The 18751-nt window shown below is 46.1% G+C and overlaps 1 protein-coding gene across 2 annotated transcripts in view; it reads left to right on the plus strand.

Moving 5' to 3' along the window:
• Positions 1-18751, plus strand: part of CPAP (centrosome assembly and centriole elongation protein) — a 56659-nt gene that overhangs the window by 21096 nt on the left and 16812 nt on the right. For both annotated transcript variants that reach the window (XM_088458540.1, XM_088458541.1), the window contains 4 exons: positions 364-529; positions 784-1029; positions 1818-1908; positions 6910-7019. In XM_088458540.1, coding sequence (XP_088314666.1) covers positions 364-529; positions 784-1029; positions 1818-1908; positions 6910-7019 — 613 coding nt within the window. The remainder of the gene's footprint in view (positions 1-363; positions 530-783; positions 1030-1817; positions 1909-6909; positions 7020-18751) is intronic.

Here is an 18751-nt window from a genome sequence, read left to right on the forward strand (position 1 = left end):
GCCAATAATCTAGTTTTATCTATGAAAGGCTGATCTAGTGTAAAACCCTTTAATACAATTTGGAAATGTTTCTTTTTTTTTAATCCATTTCATTAAGGGATATTTAAAATATACCTGACATCTTTTTTTTTTAGGCTGGCCCATTATTTATTAAAATGCAGCTTATTAAATCCCTGGTACCAGTGACCGCCTATGCGATGTTATTGGTACCCAACAAATGGATATTCTGCATCCTTAGGAATATTGATTCTGCCTGCAGACCGGTGCCTCTACTGCTTCTATTTAGTGCACGCACTTTAAGTCTGGCTATTGCTGGGAGAAGAATTTTCCTAATGGATAAGTAATTCTGTCTTATTTTAACAGGAAGGAATTAGCGGACTTTGAACAACAAAAAGCAAAAGAGCTGGCGAGGATTGAAGAGTACGCAAAGGAAGAAATGAAAAAACTCCAGAAAGAACGTAAAGTGTTTGAGAAGTATGCAAGCGCCGCGCGTGCAATGCCCGATAAAAAGGAACGTGAGGAAATCCAGGTGAGGACAAAAGGAATTTTCTTTTTTTTTAGCTCATAGTTTTGTGCAGCCTCAGTTGTCACGTTCTCATGAGATGCCTCCGATGAGGATTAATGAAGCATCACAGTCACCCTGTGACTATTGCACTTGTTGCGTTCTTACTCTCCGGCACCATGACCTCATCCTTTCATTTTAAATCTAGTTCAGTACTTATCTTTTGGATGTTCCCGATATGGGCACTGTACAACTTTTGTGTTTTTCGAACTTCTCATTAGACTTTAAAGCAGCAGGTCCATAACCTGCAAGAGGAGCTGAAGAAGAAGGAGACAAAATGGTCAACCACCCATGTGCGCCTCAGAAATCAGATAGAAACCTTGCTGAAGGAAAATGGAGAGCTCCGGGAAGAGATTAAGTTTATGGAAAAAGTTCGTCTGGACACTTGGAAGAAAGCTGAGGCCGCAGAGGTGAAAAAGAAGACCAGCGAGGGTCCAGCAGCACACCTGAGAAGATCAGAATCTGTTGTAAGTGGTCTTCAGACCTGCAATAAGAATTTGCTGAGTGCAGTTGTGGATGAATGTGACTCTGGTCTATGGACGTCATTCAGAGGCGGTCGTTAGTTGCAAGCGGTCGCACTGAATCAGGGCGGCCGCTTGCATCCTGAACGACCGCCTCCTTGTCGATCGTTAAGCTGTGGGTTGCCACCCACAGCTTAACGACCGACCAGGTTGATGGTCGCGATGGTGATCACCAACGGGGCTTACGACCAGACCCTAAGGTTGGGTCTGGGCACTCGTAAGCCCCAGGGAGCTTTCTGCTCTGATGGAGCAGGAAGCTCCCCACTGACATGATGTCAGTGCGGCCGCCCACAAAACGGTAGGCGTTCATAAAGGAACGCCTCCGCTTTGGAAACCACCCCGGCCCGCCTACCAAACGGGGCCAGCTGTCGATCAACATCGACAACCATCCCTTTGGTAGCGAGCTCCGGAGCGGCAGAGTTTCTCTGTCGCTCCGGGGCTTGCGCACGCGCAGTGCGGCGCTGCGCGTGCGCAGGACTAACCATCGAGTTGGTTACAAGCGCATCGGCGCTTGTGACCGGCTCTGAATGAGGTCCTATGTACCAAGCCTTGGATAGAGCTAAAACCTATCATTTCCTAATTGTCACTTTACAGGCTGTTTTTGAAAAGTGTCAGGAGCTGATTGGTTGGTATTTTATCTCTGCCCACTTTATCTCTCTCCAAGGCTTAGTACATAGACCCAGAAGTGAGTTTGAAAATGTTACGTCTTCATCCCCATTTGTATTTGTTTTCAGAGTCCCCTTTCTATGCTAAAACAGAGGCGTATTTCTGCTCCTGAACCAGAAAAGAGCACAAAGATTCTCAGAAGCCAATCACCGGTTAAAGGTATGTTTTTGGTAATGCTGTCCCTATAAATTCACCTCTATGCCTATATATAGATTAGCATTCATTAAAAAGATACTGTCTGTTTTAAAAGACTGTTGGAAGGAAAATATATTTTATTTTTTTCACGGACAAAAAAAGCTTTAGTGGTGGTTATGTTAGAATGTCCTTGTTGTTTATACACAGTGGAGACTGTGCACCACACGCTTTGTAGAACCACCTTTAGCAGCAAGAATTTCAAGTAACCATTCTCTTTTTGAGTTTATCAGTTGCTTATGTTGTATTTGAATAATTCTGGCTCACTGAAATGGCTTGTTGATGACAGCATTTTATGTATGTATAATATTATTAAGGTCCTGCCACAACAAATCAAAGAGATTGAGGCCTGGACTTTGACATGGCCATTCCAATATCTTATCTGTTTTCTTTGTCACTCATTCAGTTGTAGATTTGCTTGTGCGGTTACAGTCATTTGGGCTGACTCCTTGAGTCAGATGCATCTATTTTCATGGACGCGAACAGCATGTTGTATCATGTAGCGAGTGCGCAGAAGCAAACCTATGCATTTAGGAATATCTACGCCTCGGACAGATCTTGGTGTGAAATGAACAATTCGGGGTGATGACTATGTGAACGCACGGAACTGTTCTGTCTTGCGGGAGTGTTGTGGGCGTGTAGCTAGAGTTCCGTGTGACCCTGCTTATGGGGAAGGGAAACCTGTATCGGACGGCTCTCCTGCACCTAGCATGGGGCTGGGGCATGTGCCGATATTAATGATACCGGCTACGGTTGTGGATGGAAAAACAGTGGGGGGGAGCGGCTTCCTTCCTGAAACCTCACAGATGTTCGCATTTTGGTAACTCGCATTAGCAGAAGGAAGTACAGTAAATCGGACGTCCGTGGCACCACACAAACATGGACACTTTGCGTCCAACTCAGAATTAGCCACATTGTTTTTTGGCATGATCCAGTTTCATCAAAGCTTTAGCTGTCAGACAGATGGCCTCAGATTTCCTATAGAATACTCTAGTATAAAGAGGAATTCATGGTGGGCTCAGTGATCCCGATGTGTCCAGGTACTACTTGATGGTTGCTATGAGGTTCGTGCTATATTTTGGTTTTGCATACACTGTGTTGAGCATTGAGACCATCATTTATCTATCTGGGGAGCTTTGTTGCAGACATCTTGTTCTTTGTTTAGATGCAGCTTGGAAAACTGAAGCCATAGAGGGATTTTGTGTTCTTCTGGAGACAATGAAAGTCGCATTTTTTTAATCTTTTTGTGATGATACAATAACGAATTTAAACATCTGCTCTCAAAGGCCTATATATTCCTGACAGTAACTTATATGTACGATTTCTTGAAGAATCATTCGGTCTGATCTTTGCTGGGAGGATCTCCTGGGTAGTTGAAAGCGTCAGTATTCTCTGCCTGTAAATAATCTCTATCAATGTACAGTGCATCCAGAAAGTATTCACAGCGCTTCACTTTTTCCACATTTTGTTATGTTACAGCCTTATTCCAAAATGGAATAAATTCATTTTTGTCCTCAAAATTCTACACACAATACCCCATAATGACAATGTGTAAAAAGTTTTTTTGAGATTTTTGCAAAGTTAATTAAAAAAACAAAACTAAGAAATCACATGTACATAAGTATTCACAGCCTTTGCCATGAAGCTCAAAATTGAGCTCAGGTGCATCCTGTTTCCACTGATCATCCTTGAGATGTTCCTACAGCTTAATTGGAGTCCATCGGTGGTAAATTCAGTTGATTGGACATGATTTTGAAAGGCATACACCTGTCTATATAAGGTCCCACACTTGACAGTGCATGTCAGAGCACAAACCAAGCATGAAATCCAAGGAATTGTCTGTAGACCTCCTAGACAGGATTGTCTCGAGGCACAAATCTGGGGAAGGGTACAGAAAAATATCTGCTGCTTTGATGGTCCCAATGAGCACAGTGGCCTCCATCATCCGTAAATGGAAGAAGTTCGGAACCACCAGGACTCTTCCTAGAGTTGGCCGGCTGTCTAAACTGAGCCTTTGGGGGATAAGAGCCCTAGTCAGGGAGGTGACCAAGAACCCGATGGTCACTCTGTCAGAACTACAGCATTCCTCTGTCCAGAAGGACAACCATCTCTGCAGCAATCCACCAATCAGGCCTGTATGGTAGAGTGGCCAGACGGAAGCCACTCCTTAGTAAAAAGCACATGGCAGCCCACCTGGAGTTTGCCAAAATGCACCTGAAAGACTCTCAGACCATGATAAACAAATTTCTCTTGTCTGATAAGACAAAGATTGAACTCTTTGGCGTCAATGCCAGGCATTATGTTTGGAGGAAACCAGGCACCGCTCATCACCAGGCCAATACCATCCCTACAGTGAAGCATGGTGGTAGCAGCATTATGCTGTGGGGATCTTTTTCAGCGGCAGGAACTGGGAGACTAGTCAGGATAAGAGGGAAAGATGAGTGCAGCAATGTACAGGAGACATCCTGGATGAAAACCTGCTTCAGAGCACTCTTGACCTCAGACTGGGGCGACGGTTCATCTTTCAGCAGGACAATGACCCTAAGCACACAGCCAAGATTTCAAAGGAGTGGCTTCAGGACAACTCTGTGAATGTCGTGAAGTGGCCCAGCCAGAGCCCACACTTGAATCCGATTGAAAATCTCTGGAGAGATCTGAAAATGACTGTGCATCGACGCTTCCCATCCAGCCTGATTGAGTTTGAGAGGTGCTGCAAAGACGAATGGGAAAAACTGACCAAAGATAGGTGTGCCAAGCTTGTGGCATCATAATCAAAAAGACTTGAAGTTGTAATTGCTGCCAAAGGTGCATCAACAAAGTATTGAGCAAAGGCTGTGAATACTTATGTACTTGTGATTTCTTGTTTTTTTTTTTTTTTTTTTTTTTATTAAATCTGCAAAAATCTCAAAAAAACTTTTTACACATTGTCATTATGGGGTATTGTGTGTAGAATTTTGAGGACAAAAATGAATTTATTCCATTTTGGAATAAGACTGTAACATAACAAAATGTGGAAAAAGTGAAACGCTGTGAATACTTTACGGATGCACTGTAGAATGATGGACTTCAGATTGTTCACAAGTGGGTTTATTACCCTTCCCAGGCTGATGCGCAGCATCATTCTCTTGTCTTACACCGTTTCATTTCCAAGATCCCTTCTTCTAAGCTTTGTGTTCACAGAAACCTGAGTGTTCCAGCCCGAGCTGCTAATTGCTTGGCTTGTACATAGAGCTGGTATCGCTTCCTGAAGATGAAATTATGAAGTGTATTTGATTAGCAGCACCTGGCTCAGGTCACTATTAGTGTTTACTTTTCCGCACATCACTTATTCATGTCGGCTTATTGTTTTGGTGATTAAAATATGTTTGTGGGTTATTTTGTTCTTTGACAGAGCTGATTCACAGGTGCATGCTGTCTCCACCGCAGCTGTGTCTCTTTGAGGAGCTGCGACCGCGATGATATGTAAATACTAGTTTCAGCCTTCCCCTCGTGTACTAGTGCGCACCTGGGTGTGCAAGCCCCGAGATACATGCTTCCAGTGTCGCAGAATACTGTAACACTGCCGGTGATTCAAGTCACTCCACCATTGACACTTACATACGGGACACTCAGGGTAACAAATGGCTGTAGGGGTGTACAGAATATTTTGTGCATGCACAGTAGCAAATTGCTCAACTACAGTTACGTAGGCACTGTAGAAACTTAGGCCCTCATTCAGAGCCGCTCGCTAGCGGCCGTACGCTCGTTCCGAGCGATGTTCGCACATCTGCGCATGCGTACGGTTTTTAGTACGCATGCGCGAACCAGTCAGTGCGGCCGAAAATCATTTGTATGCTATATAGCGAATGCCTGCTATTTTCAGTGACAAAATGAGGCGTATGTGGGTGGTAACAGGGGAAGGTGTTTGAAAACGGGGGAGTGGAATTCGAACGCAGGCGTGCTTAAAGGTCAAAACGGGCGTTTTAAGGGTGTGCATAATTAATCCAGCAGCGTCATTGACCACGTCACTTGGTTCTTTTTAACTCAGAACTGCTCGCAAAATAGCGGTTGAAAAAACCAACCACAAGAATAGCGAGCAGTTCATACGCTGTACGATGTACTCGATTAATCTAATAAATAGCGGACATGACGTATGGTGCGAGCGGCCAGGGGGCGTTTTTATCAAATAAACGAGCGTATGTTTTGCTCGCTCGTTCAGACTTAGAGGTGTGAACAGACTGCAATTTGCGAACGGATCATTTGAATAGCCACCCCTTGTGTTTGAACGAACGACCGCAAATAGCGAACGGCTCTGAATCAGGCCCTTAATGTGCTCATCTAAATCAGGCCCTTTGTGAGAATTAATTAATTTGGTTGTTATGTCCTAAAATGTTAAATTACAGAGGGTGTACTTTTCATTTTAATATTACTGCATATTTTACTGTATGTTAGACTGTCAATAAAATTGGCATTATTTAAGTGTTTTGATGTGTCAAAAGATTAAACTAAACACATTTTTGGAGGATAACGCCTCTAAAATACAAAGAAAATAGTATTTTTTAGTTTATCTCTATATAAATACAGATTTAACTGTCTCCGTGTACAATTCAGTCTCCACCAGAATGATAGCACCAAGGACAGACTGTATTAGTTGACTTTGTTTAAATATGAGACAAAGGTTTTGTTATAATACATATTCTCATTCTCTTCTCTAAAGTTTGGATGGTGACAAAGTTTCTTGTTAAACTAGCAGATTACCTACCAAACCTGGCACCTCCTTCATTTGCATATAACTCCAAATATCTGAGTGGGGCTATAGGCTGATGTGGTGGAAGAGATAGCTAAATGCCATCTATTCATGGCTACAAACATTGTAGCAGTATTTATTTGATCGGAGCAGGATCTGGTAATATAGCTTAATTTGGCCGCACATATAAAGACCATATTGTCACAATAGACCATCTCTAAGTCTTCCTATTGCTGTCATAGGATTAGCTCCCAGAGGGTTTAGACAGACTTCTCTCAGTGACTCCAGTAATTCGGAAGCAACCGTAACAAAAAAGAAGGCAACAGAACCTGCAGCCAGTACTACTCCTCAGGTAAGAAAGTGTTCCAAGATTCTCCACCCATCCTAATGGCCGAAAAATGTTTTATCTACATTTCTAAATTAAACCTGAAACTTCCTCTGGGGGACACTGCAGACTATGGGTTTAGAGGACAGACTGAGTAGTAGGCACTAAATAGATAAAGGACAACCATATTAATGTGTAATAACATACACAAACGACAGCCATTTTTATGTATTCTGTGAAGCTATATATATATATATATATATATATATATATATATATATATATATATACACAAACTCACATATATGGTAATAATAAAAGTTCATATGATGACCTCTATGTTGAATCACCATCTAACTGTCCATATATTAACCAAGCTCCTGAAAATGTTTCATTTATCTTGGTAGACCGGGGCCTGGCACAATTGAACATCTGTGTTCCTGAACTCACCCACATTTGTTAGTATGGTTTCCCAGTGTTGTAAAATCCACATGAGTAAAACTAAACTTATTATTGGCTGTATCCTGCAACTGGCTCCCTCCCTAAATAATGTACCAATGATTCTGAATAGCTCTCTTCTTACTGTCAGCCATAGGTGTGAGGAAGGGCAGCATTGTGACCCCCTACCCCTGAGCCTATTTCCTATATCTTATTGCTGATGTCAATCTGCATCCCTGATCGTTGTCTCTAAGGAGAAAACATTTACCATAACGTGTGTAGATGAAAACTCTTAACATGAAGTTAAGTACAGCTGTCCTTCGATATACAGCAATTACCACAAAAACATAGAAATACAATAATATTTCTGCCACGGGCGTGAGATGAGCACCATATGTTGCAAATAAAGGAACTTTAGGAAACAAAACAGAGCATTAAGTCTTCCACAAAATGTATTTGCTTTTCACCCCCACTCCTCCTCTAACCCCTGCATTAAAAGCCACATGTATAGCCCTCAGAAGTGGGAAGTACTGAATTGCTTGTTTACACCCTGAATTTACTTCTTGCAGATAAGTCTCCTCCCTTTGATTTATATCAGAACCCAAATCTGTAACCCAACGATTCAGTTGAATTTTTTTTTATTCTTCAGGGTCCATAGGGGGTCCACAGGGTGATCTTGGGGTATAGGTGATGCCGAGTCATCCGGGTACCTTACGCGGTAAATTTTTCTTCCCAGGATGCACTTAAATCTCTCTCTATACCCCGCCCCCGGGCCAGAGGCACCTCAGTTTCGTTGGGTGCCCGGCCGGAGTCGGGACACTGACGCACAGTGGGAGCTGTTGACGCAGCCCCCGAAGATTTTTTATTTTAAAAGAAGTTTGCTTCTAAATAGCGACAGCAAGGACAGTCCAGGAAAAGTCCGTGCTGTCGCTCTATCACCCCTTCAGCGCCGAGACTCCGTTACTGATCCAGAGATCTCGGCGGGCCTCTGGAGTATTTCCTAACCGGGCCCCCGGAGGGTCCCTGGACTGCGGCCGGATGCTACAGGGATGCAGGTAAGCGGCGTGTCACCGCGATGGTGCACGCCGAGTCGAAGTCTTTTCCCTCAGGGTAGGGACTCCCTGGGGATGACAGCAAGTGTCTGTCTGAGTTTCACTTTCTGACCTGTCAGCCATTTTACTTTCCCTTTACCTGTTCTCTGAGCCCTACCACAGGTGTTGTCAGGGTACACCCTCTCAGTCTGTTAATTCTGTGCATGGGGTCACATACATTATATTGGTATCCTCTTCTCTATGTCTGGCAGTGAGAGCGATATGCCTAATTTGACTCCCGCCCATTTGACTCCTGTCAAACCGTAAAGAATGTACAGCGAATTTGACTCCTGTCCTGTAAAGACTGTACAGCGACTTAGGGTTGGGAGACATGGTACTGGAGGGATTATGCTTGAGGTGCTATGCTCCCCCAGGCCCTCTATGTCACTCCGCAGGAGCCTCCGTGGGCGTGCTTTGCACAAGCACTTACGGCCATTGCGGGACTTTTAGCTGCCCCTCCTGTGTTTTCCCCTCTGGGGTTCACACAGCAGCAGCTTATGCCCTGTCAGAGCCTGCTTCTGCCGGCTGCATCCTTACAGGTGATATCTCCCCAGTGGGTTAATACAGTTCCCACTGCATTGCAAAATGTTGCAGAAGTGCGACAGGAGGAGGCCCCCCAGGGCAGACGGGCTAAAATATTTTTGCTGTTGTCCCAATTTACTCTGTATGATGATGACGAGGTGTCATCTGAGGATGGGGCGATCCTGGATGACTCTGACTGCGACTTTTCCATACGTGAGAGGGAGCCCAAGCCTAAGATATATATCCCGGGTCTGATACAAACTGTCCGTGCAGCCTTGGTCATAGAGGAGGACGATCCTCCCTCACCTAAGTCCAGCTCTTTTTAAGCCTGTAAAGGCGGCCGCAGCTCTTTTTCCTTTGTCCGACCAGCTTGTGGACCATCTGGAGATGACTCTGCATGCAGACCAGCTATGGCTATCTATTGGGTGGCTCGGGCTATGGAATGTTGGACAAACACCCTGGAGGGGTCCTTGTCTTCAGATGCGACTAGGGAGCAGTTAAATCTTGTGAGCAACCTGCGAGATTCGGCTACTTATATAAATGAAGTGGCCTTGGATGTCAGCTTATTGAATGCCAGGATCTCCATGGCGGCTATTGTGGCTCGCCGCTCTCTGTGGCTTTGTTCTTGCGGGGCAGATGCTTAACTCCAAAAAGGGCTTGGAGTGTTTACCTTATAAATGTAAGGTCCTGTTCGGCCCGGATTTGGACAAAATTGTGGATACACTGGCAGCAGCTAAGTCGACTTGTCTGCCATCTGCTCCCTCTGGGTCTCGGAATTCGTCCTTTTGGACCTATCGGGCCCCAGGTAAGGTCAGAACCCTGTCCTTTCCTAGGCCATCCTCCACCAAGAAATCTACTAAGCCTAAGAAGCAAGCCTGGAGTGCGAGACGTTCAGCTGTCAAGTCTGACGACTAACCCTCAGCCTGACAGGACGGGCCTCCCCCTGGGGGATCCCAGGTTAGGAGGCCGACTTCTTCAATTCAGTGCTGGTGTCAGACTACCACAGACACCTGGTTGAGAGAAGTGGTCTCTCGGTACACCCCCCCCCCTCCGCAGACATTATCCCTATCAGTTCTTCTGCACAGGCCTCCTGTCCAATAAGGACAAGGCTTTGGCCATTCAAAAGGCAGTATAATCCATGCTCCAAGCTGGGGTCATAGTACTGGTCCCGTTAACCCAGTGGGGAATGGGTTATTATTCCAGCCTTTTTCTGGTTCAAAAACTGAACGGATCCCACTGACATATCCTCAATCTCAAGTTCCTCGGTTCAGGATGGAAACTCTACGTTCCATGATGCTAGCTATGGAACCTGGGGATTTTATGGTGTCTCTGACTATTCAGGATGCATACCTACATATTCTGATTGCTTCAGCTCACCAACGTTTTCTCAGGTTTGCTGTGTCACAACAGCATTCCAGTTTCAGGTCCTGCAGTTTGGCCTTTCTACTGCACCTCGGGTGTTTACAAAAGTTATGGCAGTAATGGCAGCTCATCTGCGGCTCCAGGGGGTCCGCCTTTTACCATAACTGGACGACCTCTTTCTGTTGGCAGGGTCTACAGAGGTACTTCACCACCACCACCTAGAACAGACAATATCTGTCCTACAGATGCACGGATGGTTGATCAATTGGAAGAAGTCCTCCCTGATCCCATCTCAAAGGATGCTCCATCTGGGATTCCCAACAGCAGAGGATTTTTCTGACAGCAGACAAAATCTCTACTTTGCAGACACGAGTGCGCAGATGCCTCCACAGTCGCTGAGTGTCCATACACTCAGCCATGCAGTTACTGGGATCCATGGTGTCGACATTCGACATGGCGGAATATGACCAGTTTCATTCCTGGCCTCTGCAGAAATTGATCCTCTCCTGGTGGGACAGATTACCACATCGGATAAGGATACAAATGATGGTACTCTCTCCGGAGGTGCGTCTAGCTCTGACTTGGTGGCTGCAGTCGGTCCACCTCACCAAGGGGCGCCCCTTTTGGATTCCGGACTGGGTCCTTCTAACACCGCACGCCAGTCTCCGGGGTTGAGACGCAGTACCGGGTCCACACTCCTTTCAGGGGAGGTGGACACCTTCATTAGAAATAGAACCCAAAGTTCTCATGGTTTCACCTTCTAAAGAATTATGTTCCTTGATTTAGTTTTGGACTGGAATGAGTACTTTTGAGCTTTAATTTGTAGGCGAACATCAGACTTTAAATTCCTTCACTTCGGTTAATGTAAGCACTGTTATAGCTTATTTCTGACCATTCATTTGAAGAAAAATAAACATCCACCATTTTAAATAATCGTGTTTATTGAGGTGCAGAACCTAAACCTCATCCGTTCTCCCAGGAGCTGGGTACAGGGCTTTCTGTTCTTATTTACATTGTTTTTAATTTTCCACGGTTCAGTGACAGTCTCAGTTGTTGCCTTGATCGTAGTAGGTTCTATCACCCCCTCTATTAGCCTGCCTAAATATGGTAGTGCCCTTTGCCAAATTGAGGAGGAGTTAGTCTTAACTGTAAACCCCAGAGGCATTGCTGGTCCTGGTGTTCCAGCCACTTCAATGAAGCAGGGGAGGCTGAATGGTGGCAACGCTCCATGCAGCAGCCTGGGGACCTCCTATAACTCACTGCAGTGCAATCTAATTTAGGAGACCGAATAAATGCTGCAACAGGTATTAAAGATGGCAGCCACAAGGACCAGTGTTTGTAATGTGGTGGCAGGGCCCGCTAAAGCACTGGTGCCCAGGATGCATTCCTTGTAGACTCTAACTTGGATGTTACAGGATCAACTAGGTCTTGAACATGTGACACCTTTTGACAAAATGAGGTAACAGCAGATTGTCTGGCCTGCGGTTGGCGTGTATTCAGTTCTACAAGATGCTTTCTCTGATGCAATGTGCCCGGAGTGCTTCCAGACTTGCATCCTATACAGCGACCATTCGTCAGCTTTTTCTCAGGAGACACAATGGTAATGGCCAAGGAGGACTGAATGCTGTACCCCAAAACCTCTATTAAGGGAAGTGTTGTCTTTCTACTCTTAGGGGTAAATTTACTAAAGTGAGAGTTTTTAGAAGGGAGTTTTAAAAGTGATGTTGCCCATAGCAACCAATCAGATTCTACTTAACATTTAACTAGCACCTTCTAGAAGATATTAGCTAGAATCTGATTGGATGCTATGGACAACATCACTTAAAACTCACTTCTAAAAACTCACTTTAGTAAATTTACCCCTTGCTCTCTAGCCTACCAGATGGCAAGTAAGGCTCATCCATAGGTCGGGGCTCACGAGGGATTTTTGGGGACTGCCTTTCAATTCTGGGGTGAAGGCATATCAGATCCACAGTAATCCTTGTCTAATACTGGGGGGAGACAGTAGGTCCTCAACATTGATGGTCAACATTTACAGTGCCTTGCAAATGTATTCACCCCCTTTGCATTTTTCATCTTTTGTTGCCTCTCAACCTGGAATTAAAATGGATTGTTTGAACGTGTGCATCATTTCATTCACAGAACATGTGTACAACTGTGAAGTTGTGTCTTTTTTTTATATTGTGAATCAAACAACATTTAGGAAAACATAAGAGAAAACTTCAGCGTGCATAACTATTCACCCCCCTAAAGTCAGTACTTTGTCGAGCCACCTTTTGTGGCAATTACAGCTGCAAGTCGTTTTGGATAAGTCTATATGAGCTTGCCACATCTTGCCCCTGGGATTTTTGCCCATTCCTCAAGTCAAAACTGCTCCTTCTCCTTCATGTTGGATGGTTTCCGCTTGTGGACAGCAATCTTCAAGTCTGACCACAGATTCTCAATTAGACTTTGACTAGGCCATTCCAACACATTTAAATTAGGGATGTGCAGGCTCAGATAGGTTCGAGTTTGCACGTGGAGTTCGGATTTTTCCCTCCAAAAAAACGGAACTCAGAACGAGGCAAAACGTCATCTTACATGGACGAACATCATCATTCCTGGACAAAAGACCAGGAATGATGATGTTCGTCCATGTAAGATGACGTTTTGCCTCGTTCTGAGTTCCGTTTTTTTGGAGGGAAAAATCCGAACTCCACGTGCAAACTCGAACCTATCCGAGCCTGCACATCCCTAATTTAAATGTTTCCCCTTAAACCACTCTAGTGTTGCTTAAGCAGTATGCCTCAGGTCATTGTCCTGTTGGATGGTGAACCTCCGTCCCAGTCTCAAATTACAGGCAGACTGAAACAGGTTTTGCTCAAGAATATCCCTGTATTTAGGACCATCCATCTCTCCCTCGACCCAGTCACTGCTGCTGAAAAACATCCCCACAGCATGATGCTGCCACCACCATGTTTCACTGTGGGGATGGCGTTCTTGGGGTGATGGGATGTGTTGTGTTTGCGCCAGACATAGCGTTTTCCTTGCTGGCCGAAAAGTTACATTTTAGTCTCATCTGACCAGAGCACCTTCCTCCATACATTTGGGGAGTCACCCACATGCCTTTTGGCAAACTCAAATCGTGTCTTCTTATTTTTATCACTAAGTAATGGCTTTTTTTGGCCACTCTTCCATAAAGCCCAGCTCTATGGAGTGAACGGCTTATTGTGGTCACAGGCACAGATACACCAGTCTCTGCTGTGGAACTCTGCAGCTCCTTCAGGGTTACCTTTGGTCTCTGTGCTGCCTCTATGATTAATGCCCTTCTTGCCCGGTCTGTGAGTTTTGGTGGGAGGCCCTCTCTTGGCAGGTTTGTTGTGGTACCATGTTCTTTCCATTTGATGATGATGGATTTGATGGTTCTCCAGGGGATCATCAAAGATTTGGATATTTTTTTTTATAACCCAACCCAGAATTGTACGTCTCAACAACTTTGTCCCTGACTTGTTTGGAGAGCTCCTTGGTCTTCATGGTGTGATGCCTCTTGCTTAGTGGTGTTGCAGTCTCTGAGGCCTTTCAGAAAAGGTGTGTTTATAGTATACTGACAGATCATGTGACACTTAGATGTCACACAGGTGGACTTCATTTCACTAATTATGTGACTTCTGAAGGTAATTGGTTGCACCAGAACTTTTGAGGGGCTTCATAGCAAAGGGGGTGATTACATATGCACATGCCAATTTTCAGAATTTTATTAAGATTCTTTTTTTTATATATATTTTTCTCATTTCACTTCCCCAAATTAGATTATTTTGTGCAGATCCATCACATAAAATTCAGATTAAAAAAATAATATAAATTATAGGCTGTAATGTAACAAAAAAGGTAAAAAGCCAAGGGGTGTGAATACCAAATGCCAGAGTACTTTTGGTATTCGAAGGACAGTCCATTACCCTCTGTGCTACCTGCTATGTCTCACAGTCCCAGGCAGCACCCTAAGGGGCACATTCAGTTAGATGAGGGGTTAAACTCAGAGTTTCACGCCCAAAGCTATTCAATTATATAGCATTTTCCTTGTACGGTAGACTCTGGGGTAACGAACGATAACCCATAGAATCCACGGAAAATGCTGGAACATATGGGTTTCCCCGCACGAGAAACCACAGAGGCTGCATTAAGCATGGACCTTTATAGGTCCGGACTGTCAGTTAGCCTTGGGGTAACTCCTGTGGTTAATTGTAAGTGCCCCTAAAAGTCTTAACAATGACCAAGCACTACCTGCGCCAGAGTAAGCTTGGTACCTTTTATAGTTCATGGTCCAAATTTCTGCCTACCTTTCCTGGCACGGGAAGGACTATGGGCCTAATTCAGACGCGCTCGCAAGCGGGTCGATGTTGGCCCAGTGCGCATGCACACGACGGAGCCAGCTCCGTCGTGCGCATGCGTGAGACCCGTATAGTGAGGGGCAAGCCGTCGCTATGGGTCTCACTACAAAGGGGGCGTGCTGTCGATGGTGAGTGACAGCACGCCCCCTTAGGTGGGCGTGGCTGGCCAGACTGAGGCGTTCCCATGGGAACGCCTACCATCTGGGGCCGGCCCCACTGACATCACAAGTGATGTCAGTGGGAGTGCTTTCGGCTCAGATAAAGCCAAAAGCTCTCCAGGGCTTGCGGCAACGAGACCCTACCACAAGGGTCTCGTCACAAGCCCGATGAAGCTGCAAGCCTTGCAGCTTCAGAACGCTGTTCGGGCTATGCTGTTTGCAGGAGTAATTGTCCCAGTTCTGGCTCCCCAGAGGGGAACAGGATATTATTCCAGCCTATTTCTAGTGCAGAAACCAAATGGTTCATTTCGGCCTATCCTCAACCTCAAATCCCTGAGCAAGTTTCTCAGGGTCCCAAAATTCCGGATGGAGACTTTATGGACCTTCATCCTGGCTATGGAACCTGGAGACTTTATGGTGTCCCTGGATATTCAGGATGCATACCTGCATATTCCCATTGCTTCGTTACTCCAACGTTTCCTCAGGTTTGCTATTCAAACAGCAACATTTTTAATTCCAGACTCTCCCGTTTGGCCTTTCTACTGCTCCTTGAGGGTTCACCAAGGTCATGGTGGCTCATCTGCGGCTGCAGAGAGTACGCCTGTTGCCCTATCTGGACGATCTGTTACTACTAGCAAGATCTGCAGAGATGTTTTCGGTGTCACAGTCTCATGGGTGGTTAATCAACTGGAAGAAGTCCTCCTTGATGCCCTTTCAGAGGATGTTACATCTGGGGGCTCTCTTAGATTCCCAACAACGACTGATTTTTCTGACAATAGAAAAGATATCCACTTCGCAGATGCGAGTGTGCAGATGTCTCCACTCTCGTCGAGTGTCCATCCATTCAGCCATGCAATTGCTGAGCTCCCTGGCCTCAACATTCGACATTGTGGAATATGCCCAGTTTCATTCCATTTATATAGCATTTTCCTTGTACGGTAGACTCTGGGGTAACGAACGATAACCCATAGAATCCACAGAAAATGCTGGAACATATGGGTTTCCCCGCACGAGAAACCACAGAGGCTGCATTAAGCATGGACTTTTATAGGTCCGGACTGTCAGTTAGCCTTGGGGTAACTCCTGTGGTTAATTGTAAGTGCCCCTAAAAGTCTTAACAATGACCAAGCACTACCTGCGCCAGAGTAAGCTTGGTACCTTTTATAGTTCATGGTCCAAATTTCTGCCTACCTTTCCTGGCACGGGAAGGACTATGGGCCTAATTCAGACGCGCTCGCAAGCGGGTCGATGTTGGCCCAGTGCGCATGCGCACGACGGAGCCAGCTCCGTTGTGCGCATGCGTGAGACCCGTATAGTGAGGGGCAAGCCGTCGCTATGGGTCTCACTATAAAGGGGGCGTGCTGTCGATGGTGAGTGACAGCACGCCCCCTTAGGTGGGCGTGCCAGGGGCGTGGCTGGCCAGACTGAGGCGTTCCCATGGGAACGCCTACCATCTGGGGCCGGCCCCACTGACATCACAAGTGATGTCAGTGGGAGTGCTTTCGGCTCAGATAAAGCCAAAAGCTCTCCAGGGCTTGCGGCAACGAGACCCTACCACAAGGGTCTCGTCACAAGCCCGATGAAGCTGCAAGCCTTGCAGCTTCAGAACGCTGTTCGGGCTATGCTGTTTGCAGGAGTAATTGTCCCAGTTCTGGCTCCCCAGAGGGGAACAGGATATTATTCCAGCCTATTTCTAGTGCAGAAACCAAATGGTTCATTTCGGCCTATCCTCAACCTCAAATCCCTGAGCAAGTTTCTCAGGGTCCCAAAATTCCGGATGGAGACTTTATGGACCTTCATCCTGGCTATGGAACCTGGAGACTTTATGGTGTCCCTGGATATTCAGGATGCATACCTGCATATTCCCATTGCTTCGTTACTCCAACGTTTCCTCAGGTTTGCTATTCAAACAGCAACATTTTTAATTCCAGACTCTCCCGTTTGGCCTTTCTACTGCTCCTTGAGGGTTCACCAAGGTCATGGTGGCTCATCTGCGGCTGCAGAGAGTACGCCTGTTGCCCTATCTGGACGATCTGTTACTACTAGCAAGATCTGCAGAGATGTTTTCGGTGTCACAGTCTCATGGGTGGTTAATCAACTGGAAGAAGTCCTCCTTGATGCCCTTTCAGAGGATGTTACATCTGGGGGCTCTCTTAGATTCCCAACAACGACTGATTTTTCTGACAATAGAAAAGATATCCACTTCGCAGATGCGAGTGTGCAGATGTCTCCACTCTCGTCGAGTGTCCATCCATTCAGCCATGCAATTGCTGAGCTCCCTGGCCTCAACATTCGACATTGTGGAATATGCCCAGTTTCATTCCAGACCTCTGCAGAGATTTGATTCTCTCAAGTTGGAATGGGTTGCCCCATCGGTTGAAGTCTCAGACGATGGTGCTCTCTCTTGAGGTGCTGCTCTCTCTGGCCTGGAGGCTAGACGCCTCATCTCAATATGGGCCGTCCCTTTTGGATCCCGGACTGGGTTCTACTGACGACGGACGCCAGCCTAAGAGCTTGGGGATCACGCTCCTTCCAGTGTCGGTGGACTGTTGAAGAGTCTACTCTCCCCATAAACTTCCTAGAACTTCGAGCATTTTTCAAGGCCCTTCAACTAGCCGGGCTTCTCCTGCATGGAAGACCCGTGCAAGTTCAGACGGACCATGCCACTGTAGTGGCTTACATAAATCACCAGGGAGGTACTCTAAGTCATGCCTCAATGTCGGAGGTATCTCGCATTTTGACTTGGGCGGAAAAACATCTACCAGCCATATAAGTTTTTATTCCGGGAGTTCTCAATTGGGAAGCAGACTTCCTCAGCCGTCACGACATGCATCCAGGGGAGTGGTCTCTTAACCCAGAGGTGTTTTAACTCCTGGTGGACAGGTGGGGCCTGCCAGAACTGGATCTCATGGCCTCTTATCAAAATCATAAGCTGCCAAGGTAGAGGTCCAGAACAAGGGACTCCTTTGCGGTACTGGTGGACGCTCTGTCAGTCAAATGGACCTTCCAGTTTGCATACTTGTTTCCTCTAATCTCCATTCTTCCTCGAGTACTTTGAAAGTTCAAACAGGAGGGGGGAAAGATTGTACTGGTGGCTCAAACGAGGCCCAGACGCCATTGGTACTCTGATCTTCAGACTCTCTCCATAGACGCCCCACTGCTGTTGCCTCAACGTCTGGACCTGTTGTCACAAGGACCTTGCCTTTACCCGGACCTGGCTCGTCTGTCTTTGACGGTGTGGTTCTTGAGACTAAGGTCTAGAGGTTACTCATCCTTTGTGGTTCAGGATATGATAAGGGCTCGCAAACCTGCTTTGGCTCGGATCTACAACAGGGTGTGGCAAACCTATTTTGAATGGTGTCGTCCTCAGGGTTATGACCCTCAGGTTTTTAAGATCTCCATACTGTTGGCTTTTCTGCAGGCGGGTTTGGACCTTGGTCTGCGCCTCGCCTCTCTGAAGGTACACATCTCCACATCTGTGTGGTTCCAGCGAAGGATTGCCCCTATATCTGAGGTTCGCACTTTTCTTCAAGGGGTCCTTCACATTCAGCCTCCCTATGTTCCCCCGTGGCACCTTGGGATCAGGGCCTTACAGGGCCCTCCGTTTGAACCACTGGAATCAGTGGACCTCAAGTGGCTTACAGTTAAGACTTTTTCTTCTGGCCATGGCTTCGGCAGGAAGGGTTTCGGAGTTGGGGGCGCTCTCTTGTCGTTCCCCCTTTTTAGTTTTTCACCAGGACAGGGCAGTGCCTAGAACTCACCCTGCTTTCCTGCCTAAGGTAGTGTCCAGTTTTCACATCTATGAAGAAATTGTTGTGCCT

Source organism: Taudactylus pleione, unplaced genomic scaffold, assembly GCF_031769625.1.
Source record: "Taudactylus pleione unplaced genomic scaffold, aTauple2 ptg000842l, whole genome shotgun sequence".
In the NCBI taxonomy this organism is placed as follows: domain Eukaryota; kingdom Metazoa; phylum Chordata; class Amphibia; order Anura; family Myobatrachidae; genus Taudactylus; species Taudactylus pleione.